This window comes from Megascapheus bottae, chromosome 9 (genome assembly GCF_031878675.1).
Source record: "Megascapheus bottae isolate mThoBot1 chromosome 9, mThoBot2.hap1, whole genome shotgun sequence".
Lineage (NCBI taxonomy): Eukaryota > Metazoa > Chordata > Mammalia > Rodentia > Geomyidae > Megascapheus > Megascapheus bottae.
The window spans coordinates 36,067,344-36,086,581 of record NC_143517.1 but is presented as its reverse complement, the minus strand read 5'-3'; the positions used below and the strand labels follow the sequence as shown (position 1 = coordinate 36,086,581).

General features: G+C 45.0%; 1 protein-coding gene across 1 annotated transcript; it reads left to right on the top strand.

Moving 5' to 3' along the window:
* Positions 1 to 7,028: 7,028 nt before the first annotated feature.
* Positions 7,029 to 18,864, top strand: Gem (GTP binding protein overexpressed in skeletal muscle). The gene is made up of 5 exons (XM_090338706.1): positions 7,029 to 7,129; positions 8,103 to 8,449; positions 14,938 to 15,014; positions 15,700 to 15,904; positions 17,568 to 18,864. The coding sequence occupies exons 2-5, from the start codon at positions 8,113 to 8,115 to the stop codon at positions 17,843 to 17,845; spliced, it is 897 nt and encodes a 298-aa protein (XP_090194832.1). The 5' UTR covers positions 7,029 to 7,129; positions 8,103 to 8,112; the 3' UTR covers positions 17,846 to 18,864.
* Positions 18,865 to 19,238: the final 374 nt, after the last annotated feature.

The window sequence follows — 19,238 nt, the reverse complement described above, 5'->3', positions numbered from 1 at the left end:
GCTTCTTGTTTTACTCACAGACCTTACTATCTGTGCCAGGGCCAGCCGGCAGCAAACCAGGGTTCGCAGATTGGGGTTCCTGAAATAGGGGGTAAGGACTAGGAAAAAATAGAAGAGAGACAGACACACCGGGTCCGGGATGTCTGCAGCCCAAGTAAAGACTGCCTCGTTTATTCTCAACTCCCGCTTATATCCCTTCTTGAAAACAGGGAACTTCCAACTGTTACATTCATATGGTAAATCTCAGGTAATTTAAACAGAATAAGGCCATAAAACAATAAGACAATAAAGCCATGGTCTGATGCAAATCAAGGTACAATTTGATTCTACTCTGGCTCCCAACATATCTGGACCAAAGTGGTAGATGAGAGTCAGATCTGTGAATTCTTAATCATTACCTTGCCTATCATGTCAAGTTTCCATAGCTGCAAAATGGGAAAAATATAGTAACTTCTCTGGGGTTTAGGATATTATTCAGTGATAAGAGAGTTCCCAGTAAATATTTGTTTAGTCTACATGTTGAGCTACATTAATTAGGCATGAAATGCCAGGTCATTTTTGCTTGACATTTTTATCTTAGACTATAACTATTTATTAATTTTTTGGCTGAGAAGTCTAACATCCATGTTCTTGTCATTTCCCTCTTCCTTAGAGGTGATTTTATTTTGAAGTTAGGATTTTTTCATCTATGACAATGTACTTTCACTCAATACATACTTAACCATAAATTAGGAGAATGATATTTATAGTATTACCTGGTTAAGATCATGCAATTTGTTTCTTCAAGTTTCTATTATGGTCTTGATATTTATCTATGTTGATACAAGTAGGTCTACACTTATTTTTAGTTCTGTGTAATATTTTATTGTACAAGTACACCTCAAAGCATTTCCTCACTTGTTTTCTGATTGTGGTGCTTGTGCTTGCCAGCACTTACATGTTTAGAAAAAGAATAAGTGAACAAATGAGAAAATGTGGTGACCCTTGGTCAACTAATTCATTTTCCTTTGGAAATAGACAGTCCTTAAGTACAAGGACCTTGTTCCTAGCCCATAGGACAAGATCTTATACAAAGTAGATGTGCCATAGTTTTTGGCATTGAAAGATTGAATGGGAGAATCCGGGAAGAGAACATTTGCCTTCTCCAGGAAGGCAGCTTGACTCTGAGCTGTGTTCCGCACTCACTCTGCAAGACCCTAGAAGGCTCAGGGCCCTGGATCGTCTCTGCCACTGTAATTGTGGAGATCTCAAAGCAGGCAAGGGCTCCTGGAGGGGTGGAGGAGTGCTAGCTAAGAATTCTTTCAATGGGAAATTAAATCAGCTCAGTGGGAGTCTGATGAGAAGCTGGGGGCTGCTCTGAAAGGGGACACAGCTGGAGGGCCTGTCCATCTGGGTCTCACAGGCCTCTGATGTTGAGGTTATTCTTAGCCATTTCTTCAATCTTTATTTTCTCTTAATCAGGGCTCTCTTCTTGATTTTGCAATTGGTGCCCTCCCCCCTTCCCCTTCTGCAATGATTTTCCATATAGTAATTCTTTCCTTCTTTAGACTTCCCAGAGTGGGTGGGTGGGTGGTTTTTTCTGTGCCCAGACACTTCACATTGCTGCCCACCCAGCTCCTCCCCTGAGTATTTTTGTGGTTGATGGAGACCTATTATGTGTGCTGAGTACTTGACCTCCAGCCTCTTGTTTACTAAGAACTTAACCATACCATTTTTCTTGCTAATTATTTTTTCCTATAACATGGAATATGAGTGCATTGGCTTCCCTTCCCCCTTAGGTGTCCTGGATTCTGCGCGATGAATTTAGCTGAAGCCTAAGAGGCAGCAAAAGCAAGGGCAGGTGGCTGAGTTCCAATTCTTGACTCCTGCGTCACAGTCATAATCACTCACATCAATACCCCGGTCTGTGGTTAACAAGCACATCCACATTCAGTAGCTCTTTATCAACAACAGAAGCGAAGGAAGGCCTCTGGGGTCCACTGACATCCTTGGCACTAGGTGGCTCAGGCAAGGCAGAGCCTAGGTTTGAACTTACTCTTCTGATCTCTTTCAGCTCATGCAGGGATCATGAAGCTACATGCCTTCAGGGAGCAGGTAGATGATGTAATTGAGAGAAGCTGGTCAAATATATTAAGGATTAGTAAGGACTTGGGGGAACCGGATTGCACACTTTGCCTAAAGGCATAAAAATGCAAACCAGGTGATGTAGTTCAAATGTGGAAAGTCCACGTGTTAAAAGCTTGGTTCTTAGGTGCTGTTGAGAGTTGGTGTGGAGGTTTAGGAGGTGGGACCTAGTGGGAGGTTCATCTCTCTCTGTTTCTCCCCATTTTCTGGCTCATAGTGGTGGTAGCTTTAGTTCTGCAAGCTCCCACGCTGCTTGCTAGTGGCTAGTGGAAACTATTCTCCAGTCGTGGACTAAAACTTTCCAGAACCATAAGACAAAATCAATTTTTAAAGTAAATTGTCTTAAGTATTTTATTATAGTAACACAAAGTTGACCAAGACAACATTTAAAAAGGAATGGGAAAAATAATTTTATCACCTCAGTATTCACTATCTGCCTATTAATGGAGAGCATTTGTGCGTTGTTGCCTTTACTATTAAGTAATCTTTACTCTTTTTTTTTTTGGTGGTGGTAGTGGTGCTATAGGGGTTTGAATTCAGGGCTCCATACTTACTAGATAGGCACTAAATTGTTTCATCCATGTCTTTAGCCCTTTTTGCTCTACATTTGGTGTGTGTGTGGGCATGTGTGCCCACTTGAGCCACAACTCTAGCCTGACCTTTTGCTGGCAAGTTTGGGATGGAGTCCCATAATGTTTTTTTTTTAAATGTTGTATTATTACTTATTTTTAGGCCTATATTTAGCGTGAGGGAAAAATGCTCCCCTTGAGTTTTCAAGGGAAGTTATTCAAAGCCAGTACCAATGACAGTGAGATGGGAAGATTCCCAAGGGATGCCAAATTCACCTAGTTTTTCAAGGCCTGGAAAAACAGAGGCAAGTAGAGCTCAGGCCTTTGGGGAGAGTACCCACACCCCCTGGGGAAATGCATTCTCACGAAGGTCATGGACAACCTATAAAGACACTTTCTTTTGTAGACAGAAGACCTAATACCTTCTCTCTAAAACAGGAATGGAAGTAGAACAGTGGTTAAGATTCTATCTCCAGAGAGCTACAGTTAGCAGCTGTTATTCAGTCTCAGTCCTCAGCATGTCATCTGTAACATACGAGTAACTGCAGTAGTGATGAGATTGACCTGAGATAAGGCTTGCATATTGCTCAGTAAATGTGAGTTATTTTTTTGTTATACTTTAAGCTCTGACTTCTTGTCATACTTCTGAACTGCTCATTTTAGCTGGGATCTAAGCAAGCCCTAAAATGCTGGCAGAAGAAATCTGGAGAGAAGAATTCGCAGAACCAGAATCAACAGTATTCTGCCAATTTCTCTTCTTCAGAACTTGCTTCTTGCCCAAATGCCCTGATTCCACCTTTTTTTCATTAAAAAAATTATTTGTTTGGTCCAGCTCTTTACCCTCAAATGATCCCAGACTGAAGTCCCAGACAAGGTAGCTAGGACTCTACTGGACACGATTTGGTTTCCAAATGTGCTTTTGGTGAGGTGAGGCTATGAGTCTTCTCCAAATATTCATTCTGGCTTAACTGTCATTCAGTCAAACTTTTTTTCATATATATTTTTATTGTAATTAATAGAAGGGTTACATTATATTCACCAGATAGAAGGTACATTACTTCACAAATATTGATACCCTTTCTCATGTCAAGGTCCCCATTTCCCTCCCCTCTCCCCCCACTCATCTTGATTTCCCCCCTTCCCTATCCTATTTCAAATAACCAATTAAGCATATATAAAATATATCAGATAACAAGGTGAAATACTGTAACAATATGAGATAACCAAGGGACAGCGAAAGAGATGAGAGATAACATAGTACATTAAGGACAACAGTCACTCATTATATGGCTTTTGTTTCTATATCCTGGAGGTCCTTACATTTAGTGTCATACTATTGTAAAATATCTGCTAGGAGAGCCCAGGGTTTCTACTGATTATGACAAATGAAGGAAACCATTGAGTCTATGTTCTTTTGAGTCTGGCTTACTTCACTTAATATGATTCAAAACTTTTCTTAAGGAGTTCTCCCCCCCTCCCCATTTGTTCTCAGTTGGCTTCTTGTGAGACAGAAAATTAAAACTGGAACTTTGCCAGGTGCTGGTGGCTCATACCTGTAATCGTAGAGCTACTCAGGAAGATGAGGTCTACAGATCAAAGTTCAAAGCCAGCCCAAGCAGGAAAGGTAATGAGACTCCAATTAACCACTAGAAAACTGGAAGTATCACTGGAGCTCAAAGTGGTAGAGTGCTAGCCTTGAGTGAAGAAGCTCAGAGACAGCACCCAGGTCCTGAATTCAAGCCCTATGACTGATAAAAAACAACAACAACAATAAAAGGCAGGCAAACAAAAACCTGGCACCTCCCTCCCCTGGTTTTTCCTTGGTATTTTTTTTTTTTTTTTTTTTTTTTTGCCAGTCTTGGGCTTGGGCTCAGGGCCTGAGCACTGTCCTTGGACTTTCTCAAAGCTAGAGCTCTACCACTTGAGCCTCAGCACCATTTCCAGCTTTTTTCTATGTATGTGGTACTGAGGAATCGAACCTGGGTATTCGTGTATGCTAGGCAAGCACTCTACCACTAGGCCAAACTCCCGGCCCTCCTTGGTATTTTTGCCTATCCAAATGACAGTAGTTCATAGATGATATTGCTAAGACATAAAGTCTTATTTTTTTTATAAATTCTTATTAATGTGAGCCTTTTTCTTCTTTCCTTCTTTCTCCTTCCTTCCTTTCTTCCCTTCTTTCTTTTCTTTTTCTTTTTCTGCCAGGCCTGGAGCTTGAACTCAGGGCCTGGGCACTTTCCTTGAGTTTTTTCAAGGCTAGTGCTGTACCACTTGAGCCACAGCACCACTTCTTTTTCTGTGTATGTGGTACCAAAAAATCAAATCCAGGGCTTTGTGCATGCTAGGCAAGCACTCTACCGCTAGGCCACTCTCCTGGCCCCAGCTTTTTAAGGCAAGCATTGCTATTAACCTCAAATCAGCACCCCTCATGTTTCAACCTCTTGGGTGAAGGTAGTATAGATATGCACTTCCATACCTGGTTAATTCCAAGCTCTTATCAAGGTGCAGAAGCAGAACAGAGAAAATGCATTATTTTCAGTTTTCACCTCATAATGTTTCTGTTGAGGCCAATTAGCAAAATGAGAGACTTAGGGGAAAAAAAAGAGTATGGATGATTCTGAAATACAGATAATTCGTAAGTTATATATATTTTAGGATTGAGTCAGTTGTATGGGGGAAAACCTCCCATTCTATTCATCTCTCCCTCTTTCTTTACTCCTCTCTCTCTCTCTCTCTCTCTCTCTCTCTCTCTCTCTCTCTCTCTCTCTCTCCTTTCTTTTTCCACATCTGTACTCATTCACTCCGGGCTAAGCAAGAAGGGAGGAAGTTGATGAAAAGACATTCTGCTACTAGCTCTGCCATATCCTCATTAAACATCTTTATCCCGTTGCATCTCGGCTTCTTTATGTATAAGTAAATAGGACATTGGGGCTGATCCTCTGAAACTAAGGAACCCATGAGGGCTTTTTTTTTTTTATGGATTCTATCTTTGCTAATTTGGGACTAGTAGATCTCAGCAGCTGGTCACTAAGATAACCTCCAAAGCCTGCAGATAAATGCCTTCAGGGGAATTAAGAATTCAGTCTACCCAAGGCAGAATCCAGCTATTTTAATGGAAACTGGTGCCTTTGGCTGCTTTCTGGAATCATCAGCCAATCCAGAGATGAAACTGGCCAGGAAATTGGATGGATGTGTTGGAAAGGCTAGCACCATCTCTAAACACAGCGTGTGGGAAATGCCCGTGCCTCTGACCCGTGCCTCTGGGAAGAGATTTCTGAAACCTTTCACTTGGTGCAGTGCAACGGTCAGGCAAAGCAGGCTTTGAAAGGGACCCTGACACTTGGAAGAGCTCTCTGACCTTGGGCAAGTTCATGTTCAGTGCTTCTTGTCCTCCTCCATACAAGATGAGTAGCAATCTATCTATACTGCCTGTCATAGTAAGTGGTAAGGCCCCCAGAGGCCTCGCAGGAGCTACTAAGCATAGGTCCTCAGAAGTACTTAGTAAATGGTCATAATAGCTATTGTTATGAAAGGGTAATATACTATTACCTTTATTGCAAAGAGTCTCTCAGGGGGACTTGGGCTTGAGCTCCTCGCCATGCTTGGGAAGCCTTGGCTTCCTGCCCGTGAGGCTCCGCTATGCCAGGGAGCCTGGCTCAGAGATATTGCTGATTGGGATGTGATTTCATTGCCTAAGGGAGAGGACCAACCCTATGTGGCATAACTTGCTTGGATTCCTAATCAAGACATTTATCCAGAAACTTCGCTGTTTCGCTAGGTCTCATCCTCCCCCCCACTACCCCTCACCCCGTGGGTCCCCTGCCAGAAAAGGCAAAGCAAAGCGCGGTGGGGTTCCTCGGTGGGTGTGCTCTCCACCTAGAGTGGGGAAGCCTGCTTTGCTCTGCCAGTGGGCTTGGCTGGTCTGCGCCGACCCCAGCCACGATCTCCCCGCACAGCTGGGATGACCACCTCTCCCCGCGTCCTCACCCCGGAGCTCAGGGGCGCTGCTGCCCGGGGCGATGGAGTAGCACGGAGTGTATTTTTCCATGTTTCCAGTATCCACCTGGTAAAAATAAAACAAAACCAAGGAGCCCCGGGACGGAACTGTCATTACCGTCGTGGTTGTTTTCTGGGGTGGGTGAGGGGGGGGAGGAAGAGGGTCACCTGACTGCGAGGAACTGATTCAGCCCGCGCTCGCCCCTCCGCCGCCCGCGCCGGCCGCCGAGCCCCCGCCCGCCCCGCGGGAGCTGACGTCACGGAAAGGCCGGGCGCGGGTCGGCGGGGGCCGGCTATAAAACGAGGGCCGGGGCGGGCACGGCTGCGGCCCTGGCCGAGCCTCCGGGAGCCTCGCCTCGCCCGGCTCGCCTCGCATCCCGGCGCACCCCAGCTCGGGACAGACTCCCCTGCCGACCCCCGGTGCCCTCGGGCCGAGCCAAGTAAGGGGGGCGCCGGGCGTGGGCCGGGGGCGACCCAGGAGTGGGCGTTCCCGGCCCGCACAACTTTCCAAGCGGAGCCCGGGACGCGCGGCTGGGCGGGAGGGAGAAGTTGGGGTGCGGGCGGCGCGCGCTCCCGGGCGGGTGGAGGCCCCTCGTCCCGCAGAGAGGGGTCCGCGGGCAGCCCCCACCCCACGCTCACGGCTGTACTTGTTTGAACCAAGGGGGCATCTGACGGCCCTGGGGGCAGAGGCGCGGGGGGGCGGGGCAGCTCGGTTCGCCCCCCGTCCTCGCGCGTGCGTCCCGCCGGCTCCAAAGGGAAGCCCCCGTCCGCTCTTCCGCCGTGGCCGGTGTGCAGACACGGAAAGTTGTGGGGAGCTGTTGACAGCCCCTGTGGAGAGGTTGTTGGGGTTCTTCAGGAGGCGGGGACGCGCGTGGAGCTGACGGAGTCTGCGGGGTGGGGGGGGAGCTCGTGAGCAGGTGGGCAGAGCGGAGGAGGCTTCACCTGGAACCCCCATGGCCCCCCATTCCCCGAGCCGTCGGACAGCCGGGGAACCCCGGGGCGCCTTTACTAAACATGGAAGTTGGCTCAGAGAGCCGGCCGGGGCCCGCCGGGGCGCGTGATGCCCGGGACACGTGTTTCCCACCGAGGCGCCGAGGCTGCGGGACGGCGGGGCGGTGTGGAGCCCTGCTGGGAGCAGCTCACCCGGGCAGCCGGCCTCGGGGCCGCCCGGCCGGAGCGCAGCGCACGGACTTGTGGCTCGTCGCGGGCGTCCCGGGGCTTCCCTGAGGAGGGGGAGCTTCTGGGCAGCGGGCGGGCGACCCTGTGCGCGTCCGTTTGGAAAGCTCGGCGTACTGGGGCTGGGGACTCGCCCCGGCGTTCCTCCCACTGGGGGTGCTGGGTTGGTTGTCCCCCCGCTGGCCTGGGTTCCAGCTCTTCCGTCCTAACGCCGGCGTCCCGCGGCTTTTGCCCCAGGGACCCCGCGATGACTCTGAACCACGTCACCCTGCGCCGGGGCGCCGCGGGCATGCAGCCGCAGCAGCAGCGCTGGAGCATTCCGGCCGACGGCCGGCACCTGATGGTCCAGAAGGAGCTCCACGCCGCCCCGCCCCGCCGCAGCCGCCCGCCCGCCGCCGCGCCCGAGGACCCCTGTCGGCGGAGCTGGTCCTCCGACTCCACCGACTCGGTCATCTCCTCCGAGTCGGGGAACACCTACTATCGCGTGGTGCTCATAGGGGAGCAGGGGGTGGGCAAGTCCACCCTGGCCAACATCTTTGCGGGTGTGCACGACAGCATGGACAGCGACTGCGAGGTGCTGGGAGGTAGGTGACCCGCCTCGGTGGCCTTCCGTCCCCTAGAGGTGGTCAGGCAGAAAGCAGGAGAGCCAGTGGGCCATTGGTCTGCAGAGTTGGCACTGGATCGGGGGTCCCAGTCCCCAGGAAGCCCGGACATGGAACCACAGGTCAAGAAAATGAAAGTGCTCGTAGATGGGACCAAAGTTTGTCCGCCCTGACCATAAAGGGAACTTTTGAGATTCCAGGTTTGGAGGCTCTAGGGAGACGGACTAAAGAGCCACAGGTCAACACCCTACCGCTGGTTTTTGCCGCCTCTAACATGGACCTTATGTGAAGGGCTCAGTATAAATAGAACCTTTCTCCACAATTATACTTAGAGTGAAATGGGTTTAAAAACAACAAAAAAAGATGAGGCCAGGCGAGGTGGCTCACACCTGTAATCCTAGCTAGTCAGGAGGCTGAGATTTGAGGATCGAGGTTCAAAGCCAGCCTAGGCTCTACAAAGCCCTGAGACTCTGAGAGCCCTGAGTGGTGCTGTGGCTCAAGGGTAGGGTGGTAGACTTGAGCTGAAGAGCTCAGGGACAGTGCCTAGGCCCAGAGTTCAAGCCCCCCCCCCCATACACACACAAAAATGGAGTCATTAGTTTATATCTACCCATATTAGAGACTTTTGCAAGTGTAATAGTTTAAATGGGAAAATAACCTGAACATTTGAAATATAAAAATGATAATTTGTATAGTCTTAACAATTTTTCAAGACAATTTTCTAATAGCCATATTGACAATATTCATTTATTAAATTCTTAACTCTCTTTTCCCAAAGCTGTTTTGACGTTATATTATCTCATAAATACATATGTTTGTCAACAGTGGGTAAAATACACCCTGATATTCTGAGACATAATATCAGCATCGTATTAGCCAAGTCTAGAGTGCCCCTCAGTCATGGCTTCAGCTGGTCATGTGGGCAGGGAGGCCATGTATGTTTACAATTGGCTATTGAAATGAACAACTGTCAGTCCAATGCTAGCGGCTCACACCTGTAATCCTGGCTACTCAGGAGGCTGAGCGTGGAGGATCTCAGTTTGAAGCCAGTTCATGAGACTCTTATCTCCAATTAATAACAGAAAGAATCAGAAGTGGTTCTGTGGCTTAAGTAGTAGAGTGCTAGCCTTGAGGAAAAGGAGCCCAGGAACAGTGCCCAGACCCAGACCCAGAGTTCAAGCCCCAGGACCAGGGGAAAAAAAAAAAGAATTATCAAGTGCTTACGCACATCATATGGCGTGTTCCTGCTCCTAGTTATGAAGCATAACTGAATCACAGAATTCCAGGGTAGGAAGAGGGCTCAGCGCTGACTCATTTCTCTTCCCCACTCCATGTGTTTGAAGCATACTCCTCACTACAGTGGCCTGCATTGTCTGACTGTTTTATTCTCCTTAACTGTCTCAGTGTCAGGGAGTTCACTGCCTAAGAAGGCAGCTCAGGAGCTGGCCTATAAATGATGACTCATTGATATAGGGTCCATTTGTCCCCTCACTTCTGGAATCTAAGCAAGAGTCCAGGGGAAAACAGGACAAGCGTTGTACAGTTGATTCTCCTTCTGCACAAACTGGTACATGGGTAAGGAGTCCTGGGGTCCCTTCCTTAGAGGTGTTCACAGTGTGCAATGGAAGTCAGGTACTTACCAACGATAAAGCAAGCTAAGAGAAGGAAACAAGAGAGAAAAGGAGAGAGAGAGAGAGAGAGAGAGAGAGAGAGAGAGAGAGAGAGAGAGAGAGAGAGTTAGGGAAGAGAGGAGAGGAGAGGAGAGAAGGGGGGAGGGAGGGAGAGAGATTCTATTTGGATGTATATTTATAATGAACATTTGCAATAGAAGGGCACTTGGTTAGGTGCCTTATGTTTGCTGTTGTCATTTTGGTCCTCACACCATTTCTGTATTCACATGGGTAAACAGAGCCTCAGAGAAACTGAGTAGCTGATCTATAATCACCCAGTAGGGAAAGTGGGTTTGTGCTGTCTCACTTATTTTTTACCTTTTATGTAAACACTTGCTTTAGCATTGTGCTAAGTATTTGCCATATATGTTTTTGGTAATACTTAAGAGAATGGAATCAGTAGAGGTTTATAATCAATAGAGGGTGAAGAAAGCTAGTAATGTGTTTTGTGAGAATCCAGACTTAGCTGTGGTTTAACCCAAATCCCGTGTTCTTCCATTGCCTCTTGTAGCCTCAGGATTTTATTCCTTGTTAACTACATAGCCTATCAGGCAGCTCTGTACCAGGCTCTCAGATACACAGTGATGGGTGAGCGATACCATATCCTCTTAGGAAAGACATTTGGGTTAGTGAAGTAACTCAGAGGAGGATGAAATTAGTAAGTTCCTTAAGAAGTATCAGGCAGGTACCCGTGAATCATGCCAGTAATTCTAGCTACTGGGGAGGTGGAAAGTAGGAGGATTAAGGTTAAAAGCTGGCCCTGGGCATAAATGTAAGACATCTCCTACCACCTATCTCGGTCACTAGCTGGGGTTGATGGAACAAGAAGCATAAATAGGTGATTGTGTCCAGGGCAGCTTGGGCATATATGTAAGATCCTATTTAAGAAATAACAAACACAAAAAGGGCTGTGCACATGGCTCAAGAAGTAGAGTGTTGACATAAGGAAGAGTGGCGTCGCGAGTTGTTTGATTCTATTGGTTTTTGAGAGTTAATGGAAATAGATTTTTGAAAATGGCTTTCCCTTAGTGGAGTGGTATCTCTGCACCCTGTGTACAGAAGACTGACACACCCTTGGAATTTGGAAAGTGAGGCTTCTGAATTTGCTGGAAGTGAAGAAGAGGAAGACAGACAAGGAATCCTTTCCTTACATCCCTAAACAAAGAATCATTGACAATAAGAATCTCCTTAGGTGGCCTACCCCATCTTAGATAATTTGATATCATCTAGGATGACATCTCTTATGTGTAGATGCTGCTCAGATAACCAGTTGCCTTTGTTTTTTTAAAAGGGAAGTTTTTCAGGACTTATTTCTCCATTGTTTTTTTATTCATTCTTTTTTTCCCCAGCATTAACTTTAAGGAACAAAAAAAACCCTATATAATATTCTCATTATGTTGCTTAATAAAGATGGATGCTACTGTAACTCGATTGCAATAATGTTATGACTGTGCACACAAATGTCATTTATTCATTTATTCATTTCTAAGTAGCTACTGAAGACACACCACAGTACTTGGTGACACACTGTGCAGCCATGTAGAGCCCTGGGGCCCCCTCCTCAGAGGTGCTCACAGTGTGCCACGGAAGTCAGATGCACACCATCTACAAAGCGAAAAGTGCAGTGAAAAAAATGGAATTCAGGAGGAAAGAGTTCTGGCTGTGGAAATCAGAAAAGGTTTCATAGAAGAAATCATTTCTTAAGCTGGACTCTAAAGACAAGTAGAATTTGGAAGCCCTTAGCCAGGTGAGAAAGCACTCTGTACAGACGCAGGGGTTCCGGGAAAGAGCAATATGTGTGGACTCTGACGTGTACGTTTAGATCCATGTGGGGGAGATGGTCTTAGCTGGGCACATTTGGACAAGCCACTTAACCTCCAGATATAATTGGGATGATTTCATGGGGTGGAATGGGGACTAATGGAGATAATGGTAAGTTCCTGTCATAGTGCTGGCACTTAGTAAATGTGGAGTAAACATAGGTAGCGGCTGGTTCTGGATGTGCCATACTGTTCCCATGAGCTTGTCTTCCAGAATTGTGGTTTCATTGTTTATGCCCTGTTCTGTAGTCATTCTTGCCTGAGGCCCTCTTAGATGTACAGAGGGACATGAGCCCACAAAGGAGAGGACAGAATATTAGAGCAAATGTTCTTCCAGGTCTCTTTGTAAAGCTCCTCAGTCTGGTAGCTGAAAGCTGTTGAAAGTATTTTGAGGGTAGAGATGCTGAGGCCTCAGAAAGTTTGAGGAAAGCGGTGCAGGTTCCAGCATGGGAAACACGACCTGTGCAGGTTTCGCCCATGGCACTGGAGCCTGTCTTGGGTAGGCGAGGCGTCTAAGCTTGAGGTTTTTAAAGAAAACATACAGTGGGAAGATTTTATTCAGGAAATTTGCCACAGGCTTCAGGACTACTACAAAAAGGGGAGACAGTCATGGCTCAACTCCAAGCACAATAAGGACAAACAGTGATTTATGGACAAGGAACAGATAGGGAGACTCTAGGATGGAAAATTACTCAGAAGAGACATCAGGGTCAGGGAGATTCTTGCTAAGTGGATGAGAAGATTCTTACTCATGGCAGGGCAAGGACATAGACAATGAAGAGGGCGATGAGTTCGGTCAGACACTGAGGATGAAGGATCCACGCTGAACTGCAGCTTCTGGATGAAACTGCTTTGCGAAGGCAGGCATGGAAACTGAAGGTAGACACTTAGTCGAGAAGAGGCTTCAGAGGAGACAGATGCAAGTACAAAGGAGGGTTTTTGTCAAGGGGATAAAATAAATGAAGAATGGTGGGCCACACTGGTCCAGGAGCCCAGGCTACAGATCACTGGGGCCACAGCCTCACACTGTACTCCTCCCTGGCTATGCATAATGCCTTCTCATACTAGGCAAAGTGCTAGCCTACCAAACTGTTATTCAAGGAATTGAAGAATGTATTGTCCCCAGACCTCTTACTAAGGGGCCTCTCAGGCTGATGAGCCTATCCTTTCTCTAACCTCAAGCAAATTTCTCTGCTCACGTGATTAACACTTGAAAAGAAGCAGAGCTTTTTGGTTATACTCCCTTGGTCAGAGGGCGGCCATCAATCAGGGCACACTGTGTTGGAAGAGTCCTTGGGGTACAGCCAGATACCAGCGTGTGAAGCCTGAAGTGAAGTATTGTTTCAGGCTCTCTGGTCTCTAACACAGTGTTTTTCAGGCAGAGATTAAGGTCAGACAGAATGATCCCGTCACAAAACTCCCAGAATGGGAGTTTCCATCTTGTTTTCATTTTACACAGCTGTAATCTGTAGTCTATTTTTTCCCCTCTAGACTTGTTCTGATATATTTTATACCAAAAGACAGCTTGAGTTGCTTTGTCCCTGCACTATTGGAACATGGTATGTTATTACATGAGCTGCTGGGAATTCAAGCAAAGCTCCAAACCTTTGAGTGATGAGTGGTGGCGGGGTGCAGAAAGTGCTGGCCTGAGCATCTCCTGGGTGCAGGAGCGGCTTTGTAAACAGATACAACGTGGTAGGAGTAGTGAGCACCACCTCTCCTAGGCTGTGGTAGTTCCCCAGGCTGTGACTGGGCTGCCTTTCTTCTCCCTTATCCATGTTTTCTTTCCTTTCTTATGGTTCCAATGCCTAGGTCAAGAACCGTGAAACCAGGAGCCTGGTTCCTGCCCAGGCTGGCTGCAGATTGAAAATCTCAGACCTCCACCTTCTGACTAGCTGGTCCTGAGACTTGAACTCGGTGCCTGGGCGCTGTCCCTGAGAGCTTCTCATAGACTTTCCTGCCCAAGCTTGCTTTGAACTGTGATCCTCAAATCTGAGCCTCCTGAGCTAAGGATTATAGGCAGGAGCCACTGGCACGCAAGTTCACTGGACATATTTTATTGCATACACACAATATATCAAGGCACTGAGAGATGCCAGGGACACAGTAATTGACAGAAGTACAAATTTCTGCTCTGACATTCTGGGAGTTAAAGACAGGAATTGATAAATGAAGTAAATTACATTCATTGTATATGATAATGCAGAGAATAAATGAAACAGGAAGAAAAGTATGGAATTTTGATGGGATATAGGTGTTGTAATTTTTAAAAATATAACTTACTATTATTACTATTATTTTGGCCATTCCTGGGCCTTGAACTCAGAGCCTGAGCACTGTTTCTCAAGGCTAGAGCTCTGCCACTTGAGCCACAGCACCTCTTCCAACTTTTTCTATGTATATGGTACCAAGGAATCGAACCTGGGTCTTTGTTCATGCTAGGCAAGCATTCTACCACGAGGCCAAACTCCCAGTCTACCACATTCCAAACAGAGAGAGTCTCAAGATATTCTTCTTAACTTCTCCAAAGAGGAGAAATATATGAGCTCAACACTCCTGAAATTGTTAATTCCTGTTTGGGAACCATCCACTAAAAGGTACAATGCATTTCCACATAAGCCTTAGGAAAATGGGGCTTATAGTTAATGCTGTCTTAGGGCCTTTTCTGAGTCTAAAGCTCCTGAATGAGTTTATCCTCTTAAACGGTTTCCTAAAAAAAGGTTCAGGAACCATAAAAATGACTGCCTTTTAATTTAGATGGTTTAGCCATACTTGCTTTTGAGATGTAGGCAACCTGCTTACTGACTACTGGAGGGATAATAACATATTAAAGGTGACAAAAGTAGTATAATGTGTCTTTTAAAGTAGCTGTGCATTTCTATAATTAGTTGCATATTTAGTAACTATATTTTCTAACATGCCTCTCATGTCAGTATTACGTATTTATCTGACTCCAATAGCAATGTTCTTTCTTTTCTAGAAGACACATATGAACGCACCCTGATCGTCGATGGGGAAAGTGCAACAATTATCCTTTTGGACATGTGGGAAAATAAGGTATGTGGAGCATATAGCTTCTAGTGGGCTTACCTTTCTACAGGCTGTTTAGTATGACGCTGTTCCAGATAAGCTGGGCTCATTTCCTTGATTAAAAGCATTGACTGCTGAGGATAAGGCTATTCTAAGGAACAGGTTATTCACAAAAACTCCACAATGCTCTGCCCCCAGTTCTATTTAAAAATACAGAAAGTGTATTGTTTTACAGAAAGCTCAAACAAGCATGAAGTTATTTTCAACTACATAAAGCCCTCTTGTTGGAAGTTGACATCCTCAATACTGGTCTTTAGGATTTTCCCTTAGAAAGGTTTTGGGCTTCACAGCATATACTTGAAATTTTCTGTTTATAGGGAGACCTCCTATTCTTCCAAAAGGATTTTTAATGTCATCCCTTGGGAAGGGCAAAAGGAAATTTTGGGGAAACTGAGGAAGGCCCATTTTTGATAGGTTAGACACAGATCGGAAAGACTGTTTGATGGTACTATTAAATAGCTCATCAACGGACACTGTAGAAGAAATAGAAAAAGAAAAGCTTCTTGATTTAAGTATCATGCAGAGAAACAATCTTTGCAGGGGGAGTTGGAAGTAGTTCCCCCTCCAACACACACATACACTTCTTTTTGAGAAATGACACTGCATGTCCCAAGCCTTTCTGAGCTCATAAAAGGTCTTTTCATTTTGTTAGGGGGAGAACGAATGGCTCCATGACCACTGCATGCAAGTTGGGGATGCCTACCTCATCGTTTACTCCATCACAGACCGAGCAAGCTTCGAGAAGGCATCTGAGCTTCGCATTCAGCTTCGCAGGGCCAGGCAGACAGAGGACATTCCTATAATTTTGGTTGGCAACAAAAGTGACTTAGTGCGATGCCGGGAAGTGTCTGTATCAGGTAAGAGGATGGTGCTGGTACTGTGGAAACCATCCCTGGATTATTTGCTCTCAGCTACTGCTCTTTCTTTCCTCTTTTTTGAGAGGCTAGACTTCTATATGGAGTTTTATGTATGTGTGCTTTCTATTATTCTTACTTCCAATGGGCCATTTCTATGCTGTTTGTTCTTCCTTGGCTATCTGGTCTACCTTCAGGATATCAATCTACTCACCTCCCTTGGGGTGGTTTACTGGAATTTCTTTAGAAAATAGATCATGCCCAGGGAGTTACTGAGTGTCCCAACCTTTGATTTTTATCCTTTCTGCTCTCTGATACCAAACAGGAAAAAGAGAATCTTCCTGCAAGGAGGTTGGGGAATTCTAATTTAGGGGAATTTCTGGAAGTTTCATTGGGGAAAAGAACTCTAAGCTTGGCACTGGTGGTTCACATCCATAATCCTAGCTACTCAGGAGGCCGAGATCTGAGGATCACAGTTTGAAGCCAGCTTGAGCAGCAAAGTCTGTAAGACTCTTATCTCTAACCACCAAAAAGCTGAACAGGTAGCTGAGGCTCAAGTGGAAGCACACTAGCCTTGAGCATAATGGCTCAGTGACAGCGCCTGGTTCCTGAATTCAAGCCCCAGGACTAGTGCATATACATGCACACACACAAAAAATTCTATTTTGACTGCTCTGGCTCCATTGAAGCCCTATGAATAACATTCTCCTCCCATCCCCAACTTCCTAAATGTCAGAGGATCAGTGTGATAGTGTCGCAGTGACTTGCTGTTAACTGAGTGGATGCCTGAGTGTTCTTGTGGCTCCTAAGACTTCACTGTTTTAATGTAAATTTGTCCCCAGATTCCACCATAAAAATTAAAATCCATCATATCACACCTGCTCAGAATAAAAGCACCTCAAGCAAGATAGTGTATTCAAATCTTGGGAATGTCTTAGTACTAGGATATGACGGTCTATAAGTAGTTATTCGTCATTCTTTCCAAACAAAAATTTGAAGACATAGCCATTGAACATAATGAAATATTTGAAATTGAGACTGTTCCAGACAAGCTTGAATAGTTCAATGTAACTGTATTATGTATTTATGCAATCCTCAAATTTTCACAAACTGTCTCATCACAGTGATTTTTTTGTCATTGTCTGTAAAGAGAGAAAAACCAAGTAGTTGAATTCCAATTTTCAAAATCAGGAAACTGAGTCAGGATTGATATGGGCTTTAAAAGCAAGTACTGATTCACTGTCCTAGGATGGGTGAACTTCAAGTTTGGGAATGATTATATATATATATATATATATATATATATATATATATTACAATGTTTACAAGCATTATAAATGTTTATGAAGAACTTAGCCTAGTTTTGGGCATGTATTAAGTCTGTAATAAATTAAGGTTATGGCTTTTGCTTTTGTAATGAATAACACTATATTTGATGAAATTGAACCTTCACACAGTAAATTTATGGCAGACCACACATGTAGCTCATCTTTTCTGGTTCAAGAGGCGTGCAGGAAGAAGGGGGGGCTATCACAGGGGCCTTCTCTGACTGACCTCGCTACCCTAAGCGCAGTTTCTTTAAATAGGAATCCTCAGGTTTGGATGTGTATGGTGTAGAGGGTAGCCTGCAAACGCTCTGACTTGCTTTTCTACTTTCTCTTCCCAGAAGGGAGAGCGTGTGCTGTGGTTTTTGACTGCAAGTTCATTGAGACATCTGCAGCTGTCCAGCACAACGTGAAGGAGCTGTTTGAGGGCATTGTACGGCAGGTCCGCCTTCGCCGGGACAGCAAGGAGAAGAACGAGCGGCGGCTGGCCTACCAGAAAAGACGGGAGAGCATCCCCAGGAAAGCCAGGCGCTTCTGGGGCAAGATCGTAGCCAAAAACAACAAGAACATGGCCTTCAAGCTCAAGTCCAAATCCTGCCATGACCTCTCTGTGCTGTAGGCGTGCAGCAGTCCTCCAGATGTCCTCCTGATGGACATCGTCCAAGGCCCTTGGGACCAATAATCTATATTAGATTGGTACTTCAGTCTTGCTAGATATGGCTTCCCCCACTGCGGTCGGGAACTAACACATGAGCCTCATGGGCAACAAAATGCATGAGAAATGAAAGCTCTTTGTCAAGAGTCAGGATTTATTCATAGGGAAAACCTGGCCTTGCTACTTTGACTGCCAAGACTCATTTCAGGGTGTGTTTGGGGTTCATGTGAGTTTTTCTCCTCTCTTTTGGATAATAGAGAATCGAAGCTTATAAAAGAATACCCAGGGAAGTAATGTTTCCTTAATTAACTTTTGTCCAATATTCTTATTGGCAAATGGGCATAAGAGAGGCATCAGAGGGTTTATTCAGAGGAGAAGAACTTTCTACATACCTTATCTTCAAGGAGACAGACCTGTAGAACTGTGCTTATTCTGGTCACGATCATTGTTGCTCCATCAAACTGTGAAAAGAAGAGATGTCCTTGCTGGAAACTAAAGCTTAGTTAACAATTTTTGCTTAATGTCCACATTGATCTGTAGACTTGGAAATGGATACATGTACTGCTTATAGGTTCAAAAACTATATTTTTACTTATATGTCTTGTAATATTTTATTTAGGAGAAAATTACTTTCATCAGTGTCTATTTAGTTAAGCCACTTTTTGTGTTTCATTATTTTTTAAACCATGGAGCCATCATAAAAATATTTTAAAAATCTGAATTATGAATAACTGTGTAACATGCCAATTTTTAAAGGTATTCTAAGTCTGAAGTTTTATAAAGCATATAACATAAAACCTCCCAATACTTTGGGTTGACTCTTGTATGCCACAGCTCTGCTCTATTTATTATTTTGCAAAATAATCATTTTAACATTTGATAAAGCATATTTATGAATATATTTCTTAAGAAAATATCCATTTATTATCATTTTCTATATTTTTCAAAATATACAAGTTTTTAACCTATGTATCTTATAATAAAAGCAATAAAATCTTTGAGATGCATTCTGTTTTTTTTCCCCCAATCAAGATAATTATGATTATTTTGATATGGCTTTCCGAATAAGTCTTGAAAGGGACAAACCTATTGAACTATTTCTTTTTCTTGTTAGCAGTGGCATGCTCATTTGTTTTTAATGAGTATTCCTGACATTTCTCCTTTGTAATCATAAAGTTATTTGGGGCTGATTCAATTGGGAATGTAGATGGTAAGTTATCATTGAACAATTCTGGTTGACCTTTTACTTTGGTCTGGCAAATTCCCAACTGAACAGATGGGCTTCACTTTGCTCCCTTAAGACTCATGAACTTATGCTGAACTAAATAAAGCATTAAGGGAATTCAGAAAAGATTAG